At 43.0% G+C, this 24,310-nt stretch overlaps 1 protein-coding gene and 1 long non-coding RNA gene across 2 annotated transcripts in view; one reads left to right on the top strand and one right to left on the bottom strand.

The window, feature by feature from the left end:
- The window catches only part of PAPPA2 (pappalysin 2), a 316,922-nt gene that overhangs the window by 137,349 nt on the left and 155,263 nt on the right, over positions 1–24,310 (top strand). Inside the window, exons 5-11 of the mRNA XM_010850108.1 lie at positions 698–890; positions 5,759–5,880; positions 9,502–9,991; positions 13,869–13,997; positions 17,502–17,593; positions 21,879–22,072; positions 24,162–24,308. Of these exons, the coding sequence (XP_010848410.1) occupies positions 698–890; positions 5,759–5,880; positions 9,502–9,991; positions 13,869–13,997; positions 17,502–17,593; positions 21,879–22,072; positions 24,162–24,308 (1,367 nt within the window). The remainder of the gene's footprint in view (positions 1–697; positions 891–5,758; positions 5,881–9,501; positions 9,992–13,868; positions 13,998–17,501; positions 17,594–21,878; positions 22,073–24,161; positions 24,309–24,310) is intronic.
- LOC104996004 lies at positions 1,409–9,752 on the bottom strand. Its single transcript, XR_826131.1, has 3 exons — positions 9,672–9,752; positions 6,636–6,719; positions 1,409–2,153 (listed from the first exon to the last, which is right to left on the bottom strand). It is a non-coding gene; the product is annotated as an uncharacterized LOC104996004 (long non-coding RNA).

The following is a 24,310-nucleotide window of genomic DNA, read 5'->3' on the forward strand; positions in this document are numbered from 1 at the left end:
TATTCCTATCTAAATCTAATCTAGGCACATGATTCAGGTACATAAAATTCATGAGGACCAGCCCTCCAGCAGTGTCCCTTTCCAGGGCAGAGGGACAAGGCAATGGGGTGCGGAGGGCAGAGCTCTTTAGACACCACCTTTGAAGTGGAGAGAGAAAACACCTAAGAAGTAAGGAGAGTGTTGTGTGTGCTTTCATGGAAAAAGACCTGGAAACTAAGATAACTCTCTTTCTAACTTTATGAAAAGTGTCCCTAATGGGGAATTTTGCAGCTCCAAAAGGAAGTTGGGGATCACCACTCCCAGGTGTGATGCCTCCTTGACGTTTTGGCCCTCTTTCCTCGAGCATCTCCACTGAATGTTCACTAACCTTGGCCAAAGTCCCCAGGCATAAAGCAGGTGTCTAACTCCACACACGGTCATGGATAAAGAGTCATACGCTGAAACACTGCCATCTTGTGGTTTCCTGAATAAACAGTGTCAGCTCAGAGCAACCTGTACCGCAGGGCTTGAGTCTCTCACTGGCCCAGCCCAAGGTAAACATCAAGCCCAATTTGCTTTAGAGATAAGCCACTGCTCTTCTCTGCCTTCTCTTTCCCATCTCCAGCCTAGATACTTTCTGGCAAAATCTATCCCCACTTTGGTGGACTTCTCAGGGTAAAGCCTCCATCTCTCTTGTTCCCTTTTTTTGTCTCCGCAGACGATGACTGCACTGACAACTTCACCCCCAACCAGGTGGCCCGAATGCACTGCTATCTGGACCTTGTATATCAGCAGTGGAGCCAGAGCCAGAAGCCCACCCCCATCCCCATCCCCCCCATGGTCATCGGGCAGACTCAAAAGTCCCTCACTATCCACTGGCTGCCTCCTATTAGTGGAGTTATGTATGACAGGTGAGAGGGCGCTGGCTGTGGGTGAGCTGGTATCTTTCTCCGTGGCGTTTCTTATGAATGAGGGAAAGAATGTGAAATTGGGGGAACCCCAGTTTGTAACAATAAGTGTGCACCATTGCTCAGGGCTGCGTCGGCCTCCCTGCTCCATCCTTATCTCCTGAGCAGGGTTCCTGGGGCTCTCATGTAAGCCAACACTGCATCATGTGTGCCTGCTCCTTGGCTAGGGGCATCTCCGATGTTTCCTTATGTCACATCTGGCATGGTCCCAGGAGCTGTGAAGAGGTTGACAAACGTGGTAACAATGATCTGGCAAAACTGGGACGGCACTTGCTTCCTGCCCAGGTCAGCTGTTATGCTTGGAGTAAGGATGGAGAACAGTAGTAATGGGCTTACTACTTGCGCAGTAGTGTCTGGATGAAGGGAAGTGCACCGTCTTCCTCCAGGCAATTCTGGGGCTGGGTGGGTAACTGGCCTATTCAAGCCATGTATCAGGGGCTTAACTGGTTTGGGTGGGTGTTTCTAATGCCTCTTTTCTATCTTGTTATACCCTGTGCCTGCCTCAGTTATGGCTATTATATCTCGTGCAATTGTCATTATCTGTTCATTTTCCTGTCTGTTCCACTGCTCAACTGGTAGTTCCAAGGGGGCAGAACTGCTTTCTGTTATCTTGGTCTCTTGGCCTGCCACAATAAACACCTAATTCATATTTAGTGAAGAGAATCATTCTAGCTAAAGTTGGTTTTTATTAATCCTCTGCATATTGCTGTAATGATTACCAGGAACATTTCTGTGGCAAAGAGAGATGGAAGGAAAAGGGTGATCTCTGACAATTGGTGGGAAGATGGGGGATGTCGTTTAATGGGGAAGGGTCGGAACCCCATCCACGACCTGCTGTCCATTTTCCCAAAACCTGCCACTGTCTTCTAAATAACCAGTGGTCGTGGTTTACTGGGGCCTTCTGTGTGAGAGGCATTCACTATGTGAGATGTTTTACCTGAAATTATTTTCTTTAGTCCTCGCGGTGAGCCCAATCCCTGCTGTATCAGTGAGCAATCCAAGGCAGGGTAGAGGTGAACTGGGTACATCCCCGGGAATTTCAGAAGAGGAGGATGTGGAATAGATTGTTTCTTTGAATTTGGGGCTTTCTCATTGAGCAGGTGGATAGCCCCTCATCTGTGTGACACCTTTCTGGGTGTCAGATCCCTGCTGAGGAGATGAGTGTCCCTGAAGCATGTTCCCGTGTATTCCAGCTTTTCCGAAAACCTAGGAGAGAGGACAGGCAGAGACAGGGATGGGAAGAAGCAGGTGAATCATTTTGCAAAGTGGCTTTCCCAGCCTTCTGGGATCTTGGTACTTTGCTAGCCCAATATGCACTTACTGCATGATGGTACTTAGACTCACAAGCCTATAAAGCAGTTTCGATTTTCATCAGCCCCCAAGCTCTCACAGACCCCTTTTGTGAGTTGACCTATATCTCTGTGATGTGTGGAAGAAACCTCTTCTTGCGAGTGTGACCTTGGGTGGCTCTGGCTGAACAGTAGGCCCTCCCTGGGTATGTGCAAACCCACGTTTTTACATCAGTTTATGTAACACGTGTAAACAATTTAATCTTTCAATTCTCTCTCTGGTACAAACGTTACGATAAAGCAGACATCACTGCTGGCTGGCTGCGAGGCTGTTGGCAGCAAAGGCTGCAGTTGGCTTCCTTTTCTCAGCGAGGTGGGCCACAGCGCCGAGGCCTCACGACACGTGTGTCGGGGAGACTCACGTCACGTTCCCAGGGATTTGTGTCATGCTTGGAGTTGTGTTTACTCCTCCCCAGTAGGTATTTGGAATCCTTATGTCAGAGAGAGCCCAACCACGCACTCAGCGGTGGCCCCGGAAGAGCCAAGTGCATCAGGGAACTGTGGTTTGGAATTGTGTCCGCAGCGGCCGTGAGTGCTGACTGCAGTCACGGGTTGCAGTTAATGACACCTTTTCATTGCCAAAGTCCTGGACACTTGATGGTGTTTGGGAATTTGCTCAGAGAAATTAAGAAATTTCTGACTGTAGGCAGTTCATCTCTCTGAGCCTGAGTATCCTCACTCGTAAACAGGGATGAGAAATAATTTATGAAAAGCATCTCATGGGACAATGCCAGGTATTAAGCACACAATGTGCTTAATACACAGCAGCTGGTAGTGAGAGGGTAACAGGTAGGAAGGCCAGAGGTCCCCAAGCGGCAGGAGGAAATAGACAGCAAGTGTATTTCCTCCTCTACACAGAATTGAAAGAGGCTTCTTTTAATTCTGTGTTGAAGACACCTGGTTCTGCCTTGAGCTAACCGATGTGTTTTTCTTATGGAAATGTTTTTCTTAAGCTATGTTAATGAAACTATGTTATCTGCTTTGGAACTGCCTGTCTTCAAAATGGTTCCACCTAAGACTAACTTTTTCACTTTTCTCAAACCTTGGGTCGATAATGGCTCAACAAACCAGTATTCATTGCAACTGTTTTATGGCCAGGGGATGACACACCTCCTGCCCTCCTATCTCAAAAATGCATATCGTGGAAGAGCAGCCTGGTGAAACTCCCTCAGGCTTAAGGTGTTTCTTTTATCTGATTGAGAAGACTCTTGAGAGTCCCTTGGACTGCAAGGAGATCCAACCAGTCCATTCTGAAGGAGATCAGCCCTGGGATTTCTTTGGAAGGAATGATGCTAAAGCTGAAACTCCAGTACTTTGGCCACCTCATGTGAAGAGTTGACTCATTGGAAAAGACTCTGATGCTGGGAGGGATTGGGGGCAGGAGGAGAAGGGGACGACAGAGGATGAGATGGCTGGATGGCATCACTGACTCGATGGACGTGAGTCTGAGTGAACTCCGGGAGTTGGTGACGGACAGGGAGGCCTGGTGTGCTGCGATTCATGGGGTCGCAAACAGTTGGACACGACTGAGCAACTGATCTGATCTGATCTTTATCTGATTAGAAGCTAACAGACAATGGCTCAGCTAGTAAAGAATCTGCCTGCAATGTAGGAGACCTGGGTTTGATCCCTGGGAAGATCCCCAGGAGGAGGGAAAGGCTACCCACTCCAATATTCTGGCCTGGAGAATTCCATGAACTGTGTAGTCCGTGGGGTCACAAAGAGTTGGACACAACTGAGTGACTTTCACTTTAAACAAGCATAAAACACCTTGTTAAAAACTATCAAGCAGGCACTCTTTCTGTCCCCTTCTGATGTTTATGTCAGAAGCTTTTCCAATCTCTGTTAAACTTTAATAGAACTTTCCTACAGAAAAGGGTCCAAGTAGTCGAGCCTGGTCTCTGACCCCAAATCAAAATCCTCTCTTCCGGAGGTCACGAATCCCGGCGTAACACACAGCTCACAGCAGCAACCTTTCAGTAGCACAGTCATTACCCTTATTTGACAATACTGTTTTTCTACCATATTATTGGATTTTACTTTTCTCTTGCTGCTTCTTGAGAGACCTTGATTCGGTACCTCTGTTTGCAGATGGATCATTCACAGTGGGGTTTCCACAAACTATTACGTGTAAAATAAGCTACAAGGATATGCTGTACATCATGGGGAATATGGCCAATATCTCATAATCACTGTAAATGGAGTATACCCTTTAAAACTGAATCACTGTTTATATATCTAGAACTTATATAATATTATATAACACCTGGCCTGGCGTGCTGCAATTCATGGGGTTGCAAAGAGTCGGACACGACTGAGTGACTGAACCAAACTGAGACTTCAATAAATTAAAAAAAATTCTAAGTATCAGAAACAGGCTTCGTCAAGTGATTTACCCTTGCTATTTAGCTATTTACATTACTCTTCAAGATATGGTGCTTGAAGAGCTCTTCATAGTCTTATTAATAGTCTCAAGGATGCCCACAGAACAAGCTCTCACTGAGGGACCGCTTAGACCAGTCTCTGTCCTAACTGCTAGGCACAGAAAGAATAGAGCTCAGCCTGGAACCCCTCCAGGAGAAGGAATGGGAATGGGGATTGTCAATACCAAATATCAGTGTCCCAAGATGGGAGCTAGAAGATGTAGTGGGTGCCCAGAGGGGAGAGTGCTGGTCATCCAGAGGAGTCAGGCTAAGTACCATTGCAGGGGATACACTTGCATAGGTTTTGAGGGATGAATAGGAGCTTGCTAAATAAAGAAGCTTGGAAAGTTGACTTAGCAGGAGAGAGTACATCATGTTTCATGGAACTGTGTGATGGGTAGGATGTTTTTGTGAAGTGGTGATTTGTTATTGTGATGGGAACATAAAATTCATGAAGAAACTGAAGGAGGTAAGGCTAGAGCTCTTCTCTGAAGGATCTTGGGTCATGATCAGGAATTTAGGCATATCCCCATAGGTGTTGGAGAACCAAGAGGCATTATATTTCACATGACCCTTACATGTGTGATTAAAAAGTGGAGTGTTAAAACATAAGACCACATATAGCTAGTAAGTTTACTGTGAAAACTGCTGTTCGTTTTACTCAGGGGAATGCAAGGAGCCTCTGGCTGACTTATTGAGAATCAGCAAAAAAGCTGTTTAATGCTGAAAGATTCAGATTGTAATTATTTTGTGTTGACCATTGCTGGGATAGAAGTCCTCTTTCATCTCCACAGGCCTCCTTTATGACTTAGTTAAATTCTTCTGCTTCATAACCTTGAGATTTTCATGTCACTCTGAATTTTGCAAAGGTGAGGTCTATACAAGAAGGGAGTGAGTTGTGAAAGAGCTGTGTTCCCAGTTACCCCCCAGGGCCTCCATACCCACTGTCACTTCCCTGCCCCAAAAGTCATCTGAATTTTGTTGTCCCAGTCCATCTGACCTATTCTTCCCGTCTCCACCCCCCACGTTGTTTTCGCAGGGCCCCAGGCAGCGTGTGTGGCGCCTGCACTGAAGATGGCACGTTCCGTCAGTACGTGCACACGGCTTCCTCCCAGCGTGTGTGTGACTCCTCAGGTTACTGGACTCCAGAGGAGGCCGTGGGTAAAGGACCATGGCTTTTTCATTTACACCTTGGTGGCCACTGAGAATGGGGGTGGAGGTAAAGGGTGAAGTGGTGGCAGTGAGAATAAGGCAGTGTGCGTGTGTGTGTGTGTCTGTGTGTATGGTTTGCTGGAAACCTCCAGGGATCTGCAAGTGACTCTGGCTGGGATCTTTGTGCGGATGGCCCACCTGTGCTTAAGGTGGTGGTGGCTGTGCTGAGTCAGAGGACAGATGGGGGACCGAGGGAGGAGAACTCTGGGGACGACTTCAGGATGAGCTGGCTCCAGCACATCATGCTATTTGTGCCCGCCAGCCCATGGAACAGCCTTGCCACAGGATGACGTAAGCTGATCTCGTCCCTGCCTCTGTCAGGAAACACTTATGCACACTTACTGAGCCAGCCGGGGTGGGGGTGGGGTGGACTAGGTGTTCCAAACTCATCGTTCTCATCTATGCTATTTTATGGGTCTATTAACCTGTGGTGCTGGTTGTGCTTTGTATGTGATCTAAGCTAGGCTCTGGGAGGGGAAAATGTTTTTAGCTGTTGTCCCCTTTCCTGTCCCACCCCCCAACTTCTCAGTTACATATTCACTCACATACGTGTATCAGTGCCTTACAGCAAATTAGAGCGTGAATGCTATCCCAATTCAAGTCCCAAATATGCTGTTGACATGAGTTTCAGCATCTTCTGATGAATGGCTTGACTTTTTCCATCATGACTGTCCTGTTTGGTCCATCAAACCATCAGCGCTTACCTAGTCATCATCTTCTCTTGAGTAAAACAATTCAATCAGATGTGTTGGGCATGGTCCTATTTGAGTTAGTTTGCAATCTTGACTCTGATAAGAAAAAAAGGAGAACGTTGGTCTAAGTATCTACCATGTCCCCTTGGGCTCCCAGTTACTCAAACAACAGGAGCCTGAAGGAGAAATCTGGAGGGAGACAATTGACCTGACTGATCATATAGGACTTTTTTCAAATGAGTTTTCAGGGAAGAATGGAAAGTGACTATAAAATTTACATTGGCACAGCACAGGACTCATTTAGAGACTGGCATTTCATAAAAGGCCATTCTTGTGGCAAACAGTTTGTCCTGCACTAGTGTTTTAATGCCTATTTGACTGTCTGGCCCTGTACTTTTTCCTTTTTAATTCTTGGAAAAATTTAAAGTTATCTGGTAGAGGTGAAAGGAATTAGAAGTTCTGGTTTCTAACTCTTGTATTGTGTCTCCAAGCAAACCAAATTAGCTTTTAGGGCCTCCACTCCATCTTTTCACATGAGATCATAATAAAAACTTTCTGACAGACAGTGCTACTGTTGAGGAGTTGGCTTCCAAGGGCCTGCAGTCTGCTAGTATTTGGGGATGACTATTGGAAAATACTGCTGGGAAATACTGGTATTCCTTTGTTTTGAACAGGTGAAGAATCAAGTCATATTTTAAATATATAAAATGAAAGGAATTGACTCCCAAGCAGAACACACACAAACACAGATATGATCAAAATGTATTTAATGATACTTATTGGACGTTTATTGATCACCAACTACATTATGAGTACTATAAAGATTAGAAAATTGAACCAGATATATTCCCTGCTTAAATATCATCTTCTTGGAAAGAACTTCCCTGGCTACATGATCTGAAATAGCCCCCAGTCTCACCCCATCATTCTCTAGTCCTTTTTCCTCCTTTATTTTTCTTCAGAGATGACATTACCACTTGAAATTACACCTCTTTATTTACTGTTGCACCTATCACCCTACAGTAAGATATATGTGGTCAGTATCTTTATCTTGTTCATTACTCAATCTCTGATACCTAGTTTAGTGCTAGATATAAAAGAGGTATACAGTCAATTTTTATTGAGTTAATGAATGAATGGATTCATAATATAGGGAAAAAACAATAGGGACTGAAAGATGTAACACACACACACACACACACACATTTGAACTTATTTCCTCTGGGATATGGAACATTGTTTTCCAAATCCTGAAGGGATAAGTCATTCTATTTTTGCACATATAGTTTGCAAATATTCCTATGAAACATCGTACAGATCTTCTATACTAAGTAAGTGAAAGTGAAAGTCACTCAATCCTGTCTGACTTTTCAACTCCATGGACTATACAGTCCACAGAATTCTCCAGGCCAGAATACTGGTGTAGGTAGCCTTTCCCTTCTCCAGGGGATCTTCCCAACCCAGGGATCAAACCCATGTCTCATGCACTGTAGGCAGATTCTTTACCAGCAGAGCCACCAGGAACTACTAAGTAAGGCAGGGTTAAATAGGCCTTGTTTTATAAATGAGGACACGAAGGCTTAGAGAGACTGGCCACAGTCACACAGCTAATGCACAGCACCAAGCAGAGCCAAACTACGTTTTTTTTAATTTAGCAGTTTTCTTTTAATTCTCTTTGTGGGATATAAAAGGAAACCACCTTGTATATAGATTATTTCCACAGAGATGACCTTAATATGTTAGCAATCTTTGATTTTTCACCATTACATTTTTGGCTACCTGGCTACTGAATCTCCTTTTTCTTCTACTAAAGAAAAGTGTTTCTATTTCCTGCGGGCAGTTTCCTGATCGCCTGCCTTACACATATCTGAACTAAAGGGGAAATTTCAGTGTATGGTTTTAAAGTTTGACTTACAGTCCTTTGGAAGGCTTTCTAAGGTATGATCTTAGGGAATCAAAGTTTTGTGAAGAGCAACAGTTAAACAGTGTAGCAACAGCCTGAAAAAAACATTGGCCTTATTAATAAAATAGGGCTTCAGAAGCATTGCTTTATCATAAATTATTAATAAACTAAGTACAAATAGTTCTTCTTGGCTCAAGAATTCTTTTTTTTAAATTTTAAAAATATTTTAAAGTTATTTATTTATTTATTTTTGGCTGTGCTGGGTCTTCACTGTTGCATGTGGGATTTCTCTAGTTGCAGCGAGCAGGGGCTACTCTTCATTGTGGTTCTCAGGCTTCTCATTGCGGTGGCTTCTGTTGTTGCAGAGCTTGGGTCTAGAGCGTGGGCTGAGGAGTTGTGGTGCATGGGTTTAGTTGTACCAAGCATATGGAATCTTCCCCACCCAGGGACTGAACCTGTGTCCCTGCATTGGCAGGCAGACTCTTAAGTCCTAGACCACCAGGGAAGTCCTGCTCAAGGATTCTTTCAGGCTTACCTTATCTCCATCAGCCTCATGTTTCCACTTAGGATTGGGGTCACTCCATTCTCAGTGCCATGCTGGGTTTCTCTTGTTCAAGGGCACCAGACAGAGGTGATTTGGAGCAGAGTGCTTTAGAATCATTAGAGCTTTATCTTCAGTAAGGGCTTCCTAGGTGGCTCAAGGGGTAAAGAATCCACCTGCCCAATAAAGGAGCTGCTGGAGATGCAGGTTTGATCTCTGGATCAGGAAGATACCCTGGAGGAGGAAATGGCAACCCACTCCAGTATTATTGCTAGGAAAATCCCCCAACCTACTAAGCTGACCAGTTCCTATAAGAATATGCTCAAAATTCTCTTCTTCTTCATTTTCTTTCCTGACTATTGATAGGGGTGACTCATTTTCAGATTTTTATTGGTGGTTCCTGATGCATCTGTCTTTTGGCTCGTCTCCCTCAGGGCCTCCGGACGTGGATCGGCCTTGTGAGCCGAGCCTGCAGGCCTGGAGTCCCGAGCTCCACCTGTACCACATGAACATGACGGTCCCCTGCCCCGCGGAAGGCTGCAGCCTGGAGCTGCTCTTTCAGCACCCGGTCCAAGCTGACACTCTCACCCTATGGGTCACCTACCTCTCCATGGGCTCTTCCCCGGTGCTCTTTGACACGGAGATCTTGCTGGAACACCAGAAGTCTGTGCACCTGGGCCCCTTGGACACTTTCTGTGACACACCGCTCACTATCAAACTGCATGTTGATGGGAAGGTCGTGGGGGTGAAAGTCTACACCTTTGATGAGCGGATGGAGATTGACGCAGCTCTCCTGACTTCTCAGCCCCACAGTCCCCTGTGTTCTGGCTGCAGGCCTGTGAAATACCAGGTCCTCCGTGAGCCCCCATTTGCCAGTGGCTTGCCTGTGGTGGTGACGCATCCTCTCCGGAAGTTCACAGACACGTGAGTTGGGCAGCAGGGCTTTCTAAACCGTGGGGCCTCCTGAGGCTTCGGAAGTGGGTTTTGCTTCCTTTTTCTTTGTTGTGTTTTTTTGTTTTTGTTTGTTTTACATTCCAATATGCCCTTATTTGGAGAAACATTCAGACCCTCGGAGGGGCTTTTATTCTAAAGTGGCATCTCTGAGATGAACAAAAATATTTCCCAGAAAAGGGAAAGTGGATGTCCTGATTGATGATGCCATCGTTATGATTATGGACAAAAGAGGTCCGTGAATGATATGTTGGTATCCCCTGGTGGCTCAGATGGTAAAGAATCCACCTGTAGTGCAGGAGACCTGGATTCCATCCCTGGGTGAGGAAGATCCTCTGGAGAAGGACATGGCAACCCACTTCAGTATTCTTGCCTAAAGAATCCCTTGGACAGAGGAGCCTTGCAACTCTGCAGGGTTGCAAAGAGTCAGATGCAACATGCATGTATGTTTCAGTTGGGCTGAAAGTAATTGCCAGAAATAAGTTGATCAGAGTCAGATACTCCTATCTGGTGACACCATCTGATTTTTGATCTTTGCCGCAACTTTTAAATAATCTGCCACAGCTCCTATATCATTCAAAGGTTATAGTCACCTCTTCCACAGCTAAGCAGAGAAGCCTAGGGTTCCTGAAACACTATACTTTCATGAATTTCATTTTTCACTCCTCCTTTATTTCCTCCCTCCCTCCTTCTCTCTTTCCTTCTCTTACAACCCTTCTCTTTCTTTTTCTTCTGTTCTTCCTACATTTAGTGTTCTTCAGTGCTCCTGGCACTGTGTGCTCAGTGGAGGGGACACAGACTAAGATAAGATCATTGGCTTAAAGAGTTCAAAAGTAGGAGGCTGGTATCTCCAAAGGCAAATTTTCCTCACCTCATAATTTTTTCAGAGGCTGCCCTGAGGGCAGAACTCTGGGTAAAACAAAAGTTTTATCAGAGGTGCTGTATTGGTTAGTTTTTGCCACATGAGAAATCATCACAAAGCATAGTGGTTTAAAACAACAAACACATTTCTCATGGTTCTGTGTGTTGGCTGGGTGCACTCATCCGGACCAGCTTGACCAAGGCTACATGGCCCCAGATGACCTCATGCACACATGAAGCTCAGCTAAGATGCTGGCCTGGCTGGGAGAATGAAGTTCTCTTTCCACATGTCTCCTTCACTGGGAGGCTTTGCCTGGGCTTGTCCTCATGGTGCTTCGCCGTGCTCAGTCGCTTCAGTCATATCTGACTCTTGGCAACCCTATGAACTGTAGACCGCCAGGCTCCTCTGTCCATGGGATTCTCCAGGCAAGATGACTGGAGTGGGTTGCCATTTCCTCCTCCAGGGGATCTTCCCCATCCAGGGATGGAACCTGCATCTCTTATGTCTCCTGCATTGGTGGGCAGGTTCTTTACCACTCATGCCACCCAGGAAGTCTTCATGGTGGTAGAAGGCTTTCCAGAAGCAGGAAGGGCAAGTCCCCAAATTCTCATACTTTTCAGGCCTCTGCTTGTATCACTCATGATACCATTTCACTAGTCAAAACAGATCACAAAGAATTTCAGATTCTGGTGGTGACAAAATTGATTCTATCTCTTAATGAGAGAAACAGTAAAGTCACATCACAGAAAGGCATACATCTGGGATGGGAAGAATTTGTGGCCACTTTTCAGTCTGCCATAGTTACAAATGAGTCAAGAAAACATTCACCTTGAATTTTACTGCAATTTTCTTTCCATACTTGCTCTCTGAATTAGAACTAGAGGATAGTGAAATGGTCAAAAAGTTCGTGCAAATGGGAGGATAGATCATGGGATAGGTCTGAAAAGAAAAAAAATGTTATTTAGGGGGACTTTCTTTAGTAAGCCAATTAAAATGTTATTTTTTATCTTTTTAAATAATTTTTTATTGTTATTTTTGTTACATTTAGTAAGTCAAGTTTTGTGTTCCCTCATCATGATTTTCAAAATATAAGCTATCTAGTGATATTTTTTAACTTCATGATTTTCAAAGCATGAGCTATTTAATGATATTTATTATCTAACTTGATATACACACATTCTCACATATACACTTACACACAAAAAACATTTAAGGATAATAATATTCTATTTTATAGATGAGGGAACTAAGGCTTAACTTTAATTTTGTTGAACAGAGCTAGTAAGTGGCAAACTCAAGAATAAAATCCAATTTTCTGACTAAATCTCATTTTGGTTCCTTAGTAACACATTACTTTTACAAACTCAGCTCATTGAAGATTGGGGCTACCTGCTGCTGAGTTTTCTCCCCAAGAAGCGTAAACATGTCCTGATGCTTCTTTCCAATCCTTTACCAGCTAGAGATCAGTGTAAGACTTTTATGCATGGCTGGATGAGAAGTCAGACAGAAACCTCCCTGTGAAAGGGGAGCCATCAGAATTGATTAGGATATAAAACTTGTTTTGCTTTTGAAATACCTGGCAGTCTTATGAAAAGAGTGCTTCCCTACAGAAAACTAATTTGGAAATTTAAAAGTCTTTAATATTTAGGTGTCTTTCCTATTAAAATAACTAAAAACCAGTACAGAGATGTTTAAAGGTGTTTTTGAAACCCTGTGACATTTCCTGTTTGCTGCTTGCAGCATCAAGCAGAAGAGTAGAAGCTTTGTGGTTGAGTTGATGAGTGTGCTAAAGCAGAGAGGGCTTTAGCAGGACATCTGTGGGTACCTCTTGTGGGAGAACCAATAGCCCTTTGAGATCCTATTCTCCTAAGTCACTCCCATTCTAGCTTGACTCTAGTGGTACTTTTCCAATTAGGGTAAGCGTTAGATAAAAATTAAGTTGAAGGCAGAATTCATCTTTGGAACCAGCAGCTCCCCTCCAACCCCCACACCACTGGCCCCCTTGCAAACGTTCAGTCTCTCACAGTCTCCACTTGATTAGTGCTCTTGGGCTCCAGATAGTCCAATAAACTCCTTCCATCTCTGGTATCAATTGATAAAACTCCATTCCTGGTTTATATGTATTTTGGAGCTGAGGAGTCATTTAATGCATTTCCAGTTGTGGAATTTCTTGCATCCCTAAAATAAGGATGGAAGATTTTCTCATCTCCTTCTAGGAGAAAGTTGCTTTTCCTCATAAGCATTCAGTCTCCTCAAGACAAGAATTCTCTTGAGAGACAAGAATTCTCTTGAGAGACAAGAAAACTATGATTCACGGACCCAAGAAGGGCCTTGCTGAGCCCAAACTCTGAAGCTTTCATCTTCAGCTTTACAATCATTTCAATGATACAGAGGAGTTTCCCAGGTGGGGCTAGTGGTAAAGAACCTGCCTGCCAACGTAGGAGACATGAGACACAGGTTTGATCCCTGGATCAGGAAGATCCCCTGGAGGAGGGCACAGCAACCCACTCCAGTATTCTTGCCTGGAGAATTCCATGGAAAGAGGAGCCTGGCTGGCTATGGTCCATAGGGTCACAAAGAGGTGGACATGACTGAAGCAACTTAGCATGTGCGCACACATGCAGTGATATAGAAGACTAGGTTCTCAAAGTTGGTGGGTTTGTGTGTGTATGTTTATGTAACATGGTAAAGATATGCTCGAAATACCATCCTCCTGGATTGTGTAGGACTGTTAGTTGGTTCAGCGTTCACTAAACAACCACTTGTTGTACATTGACTATATAAAAGGTACTGGGAATACAGAGATGAATATGGTTTCAAATGCTCTGTCAGACTATATGCCCTGCTCTTTGTTTCAAACAACATGGCACATGTTTAACATTTATATTCCCTGTAATATTTATTTAAAATTCCTTCACACCATCTGAAAAAGACCCAGGGCCTGCTCCACTTCCCAGATGTATGGTTACAGCCCATTGGTTTCCACAGGGAGGTCATGCCTGGGCAGATGTATCGGTACCAAGTTCAAGCTGCAGCTGGAGCAGAACTGGGAGAAGCTTCACCTCCTCTGAGCCACATCCATGGAGCTCCTTACTGTGGAGATGGGAAGGTTGCAAGGTGAGGACATACTGGGTGCCTTGGGCTGGGTGTCAGAGGATGTCCCGCCTTGCTCGGACCATGAGGGTTCACCTTGAGACTGGTTTGGGAAGTGAAAGGGGCAAGGCACTGTGTGATTCTGGTATTGAACAAAATCTGGGACCTGGTAGTGATCTTGAGGGGTCATTCACATCTCTACATAGTTAAGGATGGACCCACGTTCATTTAGTACCAAGATATTGGGGCTGATTCTGTGGGGATCTTCTTCAGGTTTCAGAGAACAAGTGCTGGGCAGTGATTCAGGGAAGGAATTCATGGTGGAGAAGGTTATTGCCAAATGATGCTAAAAGAGGATGTGAGGGTATCTTTTGGATCAGTTGCCTGTCTTATGACCCAAGGAAAGTCACTATAGCTTTATGAGCTTCAGTTGCTCATTTGATCCCTGGAAGACCTCATTGCAATGCAATTTACAACTATTCTATAAAAGCACCAAGGTAAAAATGGAATCACTCTTTTGATTTCTTAACATACTACCTTCCTTTTCCTGTTGCCCTTTAGTTAGTTAGTTATTTCAATCTCTCAGTCATGTCTGACTCTTTGCGACACCATGGACTGTAGCATACCAGGCTTCCCTGTCCATCACCAACTCCCTGAGCTTGCTTAGACTCATTTCCATAAAGTCAGTGATGCCATCCAACCATCTCACCCTCTGTCATCCCCTTCTTCTCCTGCCTTCAGTCTTTCCCAGCATCAGGGTATTTTTCCAGTGAGTCAGTTCTTTGCATCAGGTGGTCAAAGTATTGGAGCTTCAGCTTTAGCATCAGTCCTTCCATAGACTATTCAGGACTGATTTCCTTTAGGATTGACTAGTTTGATCTCCTTGTAGTCCAAGAGACTCCCAAGAGACTTCTCCAACACCACAGTTCAAAAGCATCAATTCTTCAGTGCTCAGCTTTCTTTATGGTCTTTCTCTATGCCCTTTAGTGATATCAACTTAATTCATTCTGATTTGCCAGGCACTTGCCAAAATTTTTCACTGAATATTCCCATGTCCCAGTGACCACCCTATATTAATCTATTCTAAATGCTTAGCTCACCTAATATGTTGTTTATATAAAGCTGCTGGGAGTAAAAGACTGGAAGCCCAGGTACTGTAATTTGTCTCAGAGTCTGTATCCTAATAAGATGGCTTGTTTTTAGCTTTCCAGATCAAGTAAAAATATCTTGTATCTTGAAGGCCTAATTGAAAGCAATCTATAGCCTTTCTTGGGGTTTTATCCCATTGTTTAGTAATTACTAAATATTGTTTGTCTTCTCAATCTTCTAAGATTCTTAAGCTTTAGTGTAAGTCTACTCCTTTTCATAGTAGCATAAACACCAAATGTTCCCAGACTTCAGAAATAGATCCAAGAGACTGAGATCACTTTAATACCCAAACCTTGCTAGTTTGCTCAGGCCACCTTCTGCCTCAGTCTCAGCTTACCCTTTCTCCCCCTCCATCTCAATTAAATATCTTCCTGTGAAACCATTAGGTGACATTTCAGGGGCTCGCAAGAGCTCCAGTACCACAGTCCTTTACGTCTCAGCAAAGAAAAGAATTCAGCAATAGGCAAAGTGATAGATAAGAAGTGATTTATTAGATTAGGATGCTTGTAAGACTTATAAGCTGGCAAGGATTGGCAGGAGGCAGTAGTGGTGAAGGTTCTCAACCAGAGAACTTACTGGGCTACAGTTTTATAATCAAAGGAAAAGTGGGGAGGGGGAGAAGAACTTCTTTGTCTTTCTTGAGTAGATGCCATGCTTCCATCATCAGCTCTTCCTCCTGGTTGAGCAGGGGAGTTTTCTTGTCCCTACTTGATCAAACTTGGTCTGCAAATTATTGTTTTTTATGTGTGCAGAGAGAATGTTCTAGGGATAATTAGCTTACTGAGCTTACTGGGCAGGATGTGGGTCTCATGACAACACTTATTTGATCATTTGGGGGCAATGTCTCGTGCTTCTGTTGCATGATTTTGTTGCTAAGCAAGCCAGCTTGGTTTTGTGGTTAAGTAAACCTGCAAGAAGATCCAACCAGTCCATTCTAAAGGAGATCGATACTGGGTGTTCTTTGGAAGGAATGATGCTAAAGCTGAAACTCCAATACTTTGGCCACCTCATGCAAAGAGTTGACTCATTGGAAAAGACTCTGATGCTGGGAGGGATTGGGGGCAGGAGGAGAAGGGGATGACAGAGGATGAGATGACTGGATGGCATCACTGACTCGATGGACGTGAGTCAGTGAACTCTGGGATTTGGTGATGGACAGGGAGGCCTGGCGTGCTGCGATTCATGGGGTTGCAAAGAGTCAGACACGACTGAGCGACTGAACTGAACTGAAACGGGCTCAACTGAGTAATCAGTAACTTACAGGGGTCACCCATATTTTTCTACATACAATTCCCTAGTGGAATTAACTACTTAATCACCAACTTTGTCCCTATTTTGAGCTTCCCTGGTGGCTCAGACGGTAAAGTGTCTGCCTGCAATGCAGAAGACCTCGGTTTGATCCCTGGGTCAGGAAGATCTTCTGGAGAAGGAAATGGCAACCCACCCCAGTAGTCTTGCCTGGAAAATTCCATGGACCGAGGGGCCTGGAGGGCTACAGTCCATGGGGTTGCAAAGAGTTGGATGCGACTGAGTGACTTCACTTTCACTTTTGTCCCTATCACCTAGGGATGACTGAACGTGTGCACAGAACAAATCTGGTTGTTGTTGATGTTTTCCGTGGCTACCTCATTTTAAACCTGCCGCCCACTAATTAAGGTGTCTGCAGGACTAGGTGACCATTACTACCCAGAGAGAGCCCTGCTTGAACAAAACATTTGATCTTATGTTGTAGCATCTCCTACAGCAGTCCTCCAATGAAGATTCTCATGTCCCAGGATGCCACATCTGTCTGGGGTTCTGGGGCAGAACAAGATGAGGGCCATCTTCCTAATCTGACATTGTACATTCTAGCCTGAGCCTTGAAACAGCTTCATCTGTAGTGACACCTGCTTGGCTACTGGGCTTCACAAAGCTCCTTATCAAAATGTTCCTTTGAACTCTGCCTATACCACCTCTCTATAGAGTGTCATACTTTGTTCTTGTGACATTGGAAGGCCCTGCCTGCCAATGCAGGAGACATGGTTCATGGGTTCATGGGAGATCATGGGTTCCCTGATCCAGGAAGATCCCATATGCCTCAGAGCAACTTAGCCCACGTACCACAACTATTGAGCCTGTGCTCTAGATCCTGGGAGCTGCAACTACAGAAGCCCTCGCACCCTAGACCCTGTGCTCTACAATGAGAGAAGCCGCTGCAATGAGAAACCCACACACCACACTGAGAGAGTAGCCCTTGCTCCCTAAAACTAGAGAAAAGCCGGCACAGCAACCAAAACTAACTAAATACTTTTTAAAATGATGTTAACTACAAGAGAAAAATCATTTTATGTATACAAGTGTGTGTGTTTGTATATCAGAATGTATACTTTTACCTTGTAGGAACCTGGGAGAAGAGTGTGATGATGGAGACCTTTTGAATGGAGACGGCTGCTCAAGGGCATGTGAGTTAGAGGAAGGTTTCAACTGTGTAGGTGAGTTTAGGAGCACCTGCCCAGGCTTATATCCTATGTTTGGAGGTGTCTCCAATTCTTACTCTTGTGATCCCTTGATATCTGGCAATGTGTAATTTAGTGGTAATAATGATAACATTTGCTGTGTCTGTTATGTGCCTGGTACTAACTGTTTCACATATATTATCCAGTTTAATCCCTACAATAAATATAAGGAGACTGAACAGAGGCACAGAGAGCTTAAATAACTTGCTTTCTCTTACACAGCTGGCAGTGATGAAGTCAGGATTTGAACCAGGGAAGCAAATCCACATGTTAAACTACTAAGTTACCTGGCCTCCTAGATTAATGTTACCAAAGATTGCTCTTGGGTCCTCATGTCTAACATCAGACTGTCAGCCAAGTAGCACAATCACAGATTCAACATAAAAATGATGATGGGACATGTTTTAAGCCAAAGAGAGTACAAGATATCTCTTGGTGTCTGTGTTTAGTAGATAAAATTATGAAGAGTGACACACAGAATTTCTTAATCCAGGAATATCACTGGTAATGTTATTGCTAGGTGCCATTGACTCTAGACTCTTGCCACACAGGAAGGCCCTCCAGAACACTTTCCCTGATTTTGATTAAAGCCATCAACAGGCTTCTTTGTAGATTATTTTTTCATTCCTATGAGCATGCACACTTAGTCGCTCAGTCAGGTCCAACTCTTTGTGACCCCATGGGCTGTCTCCTGCCAGGCTCCTCTGTCCATGTAACTCTCCAGGCAAGAACACTGGAGTGGGTAGCCTTTCCCTTCTCCAGGGGATCTTCCCGACCCAGGTATCGAATCTGGGTCTCCTGCATTGCAGGCGGATTCTTTACCATCTGAGCCATCAGGGAAGCCCTCCTATGTGCATACATTGAAGTAATTCTGTGGAACATATTTACTCAGCAAAGTTATTTTTTAAAGCAGTGCATTTAACAATATTTTAATGTTTCTAAATTTCAAGACAAAGTTGGATATGATTATAATTATGTATAATTTATTAAGGTATTAAATACCACAAAGAACACACAAATGCTCCTGCTTCCCTGAGCAGAATAATAAAATTATAAAATCTTAGTGGTCTTACATCTATCCGTATAACAAACTATGTTCAGTGCCCTCTGTATAGCACAAGTCTAATAGAGACCCTGATCCCTTCATATGCACAGCCTCTTTACCTTATAGAAATTGCTGTATCAGTTCTCGAGCTTTTCTTACATGCATCTAGCAGTAAAGATTGCACCTTGAAAGACCATTCTGTTTAAAAGTGGCTTTATCTATTATAAAATTCTTCTCCCCCTTTCTGGTTTGGAAACTGATGTTCAGAGCATTTTAGTGACTTGTCCATGGGCATATAATGAAGTGTCTACAAAGCCAGCATTGGAACTCAGCTTTCCTAATTCTTAATCAAGTGCTTTTTCCTTGCTATGAAACTACAGAGGTTACATTTTTTTTCCCTGTTTTATTTGACTACCATTCAGATATTTGAAATGCCTCCCCATTATTCTCCTTTCCAGTCCAAACATCCCCTGATGTGATTAGGTTTCCAGGCCCTTTCCTATTTACCCTAACTTGGCATGCTTTCTGTGGTCAATGCCCAGAAAGGAATTCAATACTCCAGATACGGTCTGGCTGTGTAAAATACACTGAACCGATTACCTCCCCTCTTCTGTATACCAGTATTTGTTAATGCCATCTCTGTTTGCATCATTCCTTTTTTCACATAATAGGCTCATGATACACACACACAAACACACACACATACACACACACACACACACACACACAGCCTTTGCCACTGCAGCTCATCTCATCTGTCTTAAAAGTGGACCTTACTTTGTTTCCATCACATTTAATTCCATTAAATTTGGTTCATATTCCTTTACCCTCCAACTCCAGGAAGATCATAGTTAAATTATTTTAGCTTTACATGGCAAAGTTAAAATGGTCTATTCCACAGCTAGATATTTATTTCAGTTATTTAGTTCTATAGTTCTATAGCATATAGCTCTAAAGCTCATAGCATATGCTAAGCATACAGTTCTGTTCCATCATTTCTCAAGAGACTAAGTTTGAAGGAACCATAGTGAAATGTGTTATAAAAGTGGTCTGCTATTTTTGCATTGATTTGAAGAAACAGAAGCAAAATTTTTAAGTTGATGGTAAACAAAAAATAGAGAAGAAGCAAGGAGAGACTGTCACTGGATTATATAGAAAAATAAGATATGTATACATATGTATATTATAAAAATGTCATAAAATATATATTATAAAACAAACACATTCATATGTACATATGTGTATATTCAAAATATGCACATACATATTAAACTCTACATACATGCATATGTATGAATATATGTGTGTATGTATATAAACTATATAAACATATAAACTATACATATATATGCATGTATATATATATATATATATATGGAACAATCATGGAAAAGTCATTCCAAATACACATATATTGGCTTTGGGGAGTAACTTAGAAAGGCCTTGGATTTAATGGCATACAGGAGTTGAAAACCCAAAATAGGCTCAGAACCAAGTCCTCGGAACAGGAGCATACCCCTGGCAAGTAGAGATAGATTTACTAGAGAAGCGTCTTTGACTTGAAGAGATTATGAAGGAAAATAATTAGTAACTACATGTTGATGAACAGTTGAAAAATTACTGAAGCAGTCCTGTGGTATTTCTGTAAAGAATTTAAAATTAAAAGAATGGAATAGTAACAGTTAATTTTAGTGATGTTACTGAATGTGGACCTATGCAGTCGCTTTCGTCGTGTCTGACTCTTTGTGACCATATGTACTATAGCCTGCCAGGCTCCTTTGTCCATGGGATTCTCTAGGGAAGAATGCTGGAGTGGGTTGCCATGTCCTTCTCCAGGGGATCTTCCCAACCCAGGGATCACATTGGTGCCTTTTATGTCTCCTGCGTTGGCAGGTGGGTTCTTTACCACTAGTGCCACCTGGAAAGCCCATGTAGCTATGGGTTGATCTATTTTAAATCTTGATCTTATTTTCATGTCCTATTATTTTAGGTAGAAATGAAGAATTAGAATTGTGTTACTAATAGGGGTAGACAGGGCAATAATACTTAATAAATAAATGGCTTTATAACTGCATCTCAGGTTTTTACATTTGAAGAAAGCTAAGTTACATATCAAGTGGCTCAGGGGTAAAGAATCTGCCTGCAATGCAGGAGACACAGGAGACATGGGTTTGATTCCTGGGCCATGACAATCCCCTGGAGGAGGGCATGGCAACCCACTCCATATTCCTACCTGGAGAATCCCATAGACAGAGGAGCCTACATGGACAGAGCAGGCTACAGTCCATAGGGTCCCCAAGAGTTGGACATGACTGAAGTTTACTGAAGTTACTGAAGATATGTAAACCCACGCAGTTTATATATCTATAGTTAGTGAGGACTATCCACGTAGTAGAAGTTATCCTACAAGCAAGTAAGGACCTTGTCCAAGGAATTATAGCTTGCTTTACAGGCCCAGTGATTCTTCTCATATGTTCATTACTCACACATTTGCTCCTGAAGACAGTCTCTCTGCCTTGGTTGAGGTACTGTGGAGTAAGAGAAAGCCCCTGAACCTGCTTCCTGTAAGCCTGGCTCAAAGCCAAGCAGTACTGCTTCTGCATCAAGGGAACTTTGACAAATCACTTATAATCATGGAGTCTCAGATTGTCTATTGATGAAACAAACAAAAAATACATACCTCACATGGTTATTGTAAGACAATAATAGATGTGTAACCCTTATAAACCTGGAGCCCATATTGTCCATTTCAGTGCAAATTGCATGGTTAACTGAAGAAATACAGCAGCAAAAATGTAATTGAAAACAAATCCCTCAAATGTTCTATTTAAAATTTCAAAGACTATGATGAGGTTCCAAGTACATATCACATCCTACCATATATTTAAATTTCCTTTATTCTTTTACCTAGCTTCCCCTAGCTTCCCCTAGTACTTTGCTCAATGATTCCTTAAAGTTTCTTTCTATATCCACCCCACAGCTGCTTTTTTCCTTCCTGTTCCTTCTCCCCTAACCCCACCCACTTTGTAGACTTTTTATTATCTCAATGGATTTTACCATTCTCCCCATGAAAATGTATCCTTCTTTAGGGGTATGATATCTATATGTTTGAGGTGGGCATTAGACTGGTTAGTAGTTACAGGATTCTCTCTAGCAGCTGGAGTAAAAATGTAATTATTTTTACTTATATAAAAATACCTTTATATACCTTGACAGGGGAACCAAGCCTGTGCTATATACATGAGGGAGATGGAATATGTGAGCCTTTTGAGAAGGAAACCAGCATTGTAGACTGTGGCCTCTATACTCCCAAAGGATACCTGGATCAGTGGGCTACCCAAGCTTTTTCTTCTCATGAAGACAAGAAGAAATGTCCTGCTTCCTTGGTAACTGGAGCACCTCACTCCATGGTAAGTTAAGACTAGTCAAGGGTAAACAAAATTGTTAAGTGATTCCCCCAGATACTGACCTTGAGCTTACATTTTTTTCTCCTAACTTTGATGCCAAATTTAGTTAGCGAACTCAGAATAAAATAATGTTAAATGAAAAGCTTCTAGGCTATCAGTTAAATCTCCTCCCCCACCCTCACCCCACTTACCTTCACTAGTTTTCATCTAGGAACCTTTGACTATGCAACAACTGGCTTAAAAGTACACAAAAGCATCTCAAAATTAGCCTTATAATATGCATGTCAGAAATTACACTTGGGCTTTGAGTTTGGAAGAATTTATCTTGAAAGAAGATAAATGAGCAGTAAAGTCAGAATACTTGGATGACACTGTTGGATCTATCATTATCATTATGATTATTACTAAGTGACATTTGGCAAGTCACTCAACTTCTCTGGGCCCCAATTATCTCATATGTAAATCTTTTGCATTTAACTCAAGGTTTATTGCAAGGATCAAGTGAAATTTAAAATATATATTAAAGATCAAAATATAATTTGATTTAAAAATTATTATTATTAAAGACTTTCTAGAATTAGTACTAAATCAAATCCATAGGCACACAATTTTCCATGAATATCTACCTAAGTAAATAGAAGATCTTCCGAGAGCTTTGAGGACTGACTTCTGTGAATTATAAATACCTAAAAGAAGATTAAGTGAAAAAAGTGAAAGTGTTAATTGTTCAGTGGTGTCCGACTCTTTGCAACCCCATGGACTATAGCCCACTGGGCTCCTCTGTCCGTGGGAGGCAAGATACTGGAGTGGGTTGCCATTCCCTCCTCCAGGGGATCCTCCCAACCCAGGGATAGAACGTGGTTCTCCTGCCATGCAGGTGGATTCTTTACTGTCTGAGCCATCAGGGAAACCCAAAGATTAAGGGCTTTGGTTTTTGAATGCTATTCTCGATGTTTCCATTGCCAAATATACTCTTCCATGCTTTATAACAATAAGTAATATAGTCATTTTTGACCGAAGTAAGATTTGTTAATAGCTCTCTAGGTATTTTAGGCCAGAGGCAAATCATTGGTTTTTGGTCTTGAGGAGACAGCCCAAGAGACTGAGGAACTAGCCAAGGCTAGTGGTCCAGGTCAAGGAACTCATCAAGGACCTAAGAGTCTCTGAGATTTTGGCTCTTTCCACACTTGACTTGCAGTTTTCTTCCTCAAGCTCATGAGATGACTACTGCCCTCCAGGTGTGAAGTCATTATTCAAGCAGGAAGAAGAGGGAAGGTCAAAGGGAAATAAATGCATGCGAGCTGAGTCTGTTTTTAGTGGCAAAACAGGAGCTGTTCCAGGAATATAGGCATCTACCAACATCCCATTGTTCAGATCCAGGTCACTTCACCAGCCTTAGCTGTAAGGGACCCTGAGGAGATGAGCGTTTATAGCTGGATACACTGTCACCTTGACCAAGATTAGAATTAATAAGAAAGAGGGAGGTATGGATATGGACAGCCAATTAGCCATGCCTGTCTCGCTCCTTTCGCTAATTCTGAAGGCATCTTTCTCAAGCATTCTGATGCCCAGTGGTAGGAAGTTAGGAAAGTTAGGTGATTCTGAGTTAGTAACAGCTCTCTAAAGCGGCTTTAGTCTAGCTTGTCTGTCTTCCCCAAGTGAAGTGGGAAAATTTTTCTGGAATTTCTCTTTCCTGGTTCCTTTTCCCATCTTAGTGTTTCCTTGACTTGGTTGTCTCACTCCTGGGCCTGTTAAGATCCTTCCTGTTAAGGACAGAATCATCATCTTGAACAGATTTCCCTAACTAATCCTAGGAGCAGTTGTCTGAAACATGCCAGGAGAATTCGTTGAGCAAGGTCCCTGGACCACCAATGGGCTGTAAGTTGTCATGTGTGTTCTTCCTCCCTGGAAAGTTGGATATTGAGGCTAAGAGAGAGCACTGAGACATTCTACCTTGAGAAAAGTTTTTTGCCAATAATGTCATCATGAGGCATTCAGAAAAAGGAAAACATTGATTTTGAGCTGGGAGTTTCATTATCTTTACTTGTCTCTCACCCTTCATGTCTAATTTTTGGTTGAAATTGCGTTTCAGGTTTGCACATCATACCGTCCAGATTTACCAGAGCACCGACCCATAATTGGTTGGTTTCCCTGTGTCCCCAGTGGAAATGGACCTGAAGATGAAGGGAGTAAGCAGCCAAAAGGTAGCCTGCAGAGAGAGGATGAGGTTTGGCTCAAAGT

The sequence above is a fragment of the Bison bison genome, unplaced genomic scaffold (genome assembly GCF_000754665.1).
Source record: "Bison bison bison isolate TAMUID 2011002044 unplaced genomic scaffold, Bison_UMD1.0 scf7180017864289, whole genome shotgun sequence".
Classification (NCBI taxonomy): Eukaryota; Metazoa; Chordata; class Mammalia; order Artiodactyla; family Bovidae; genus Bison; species Bison bison.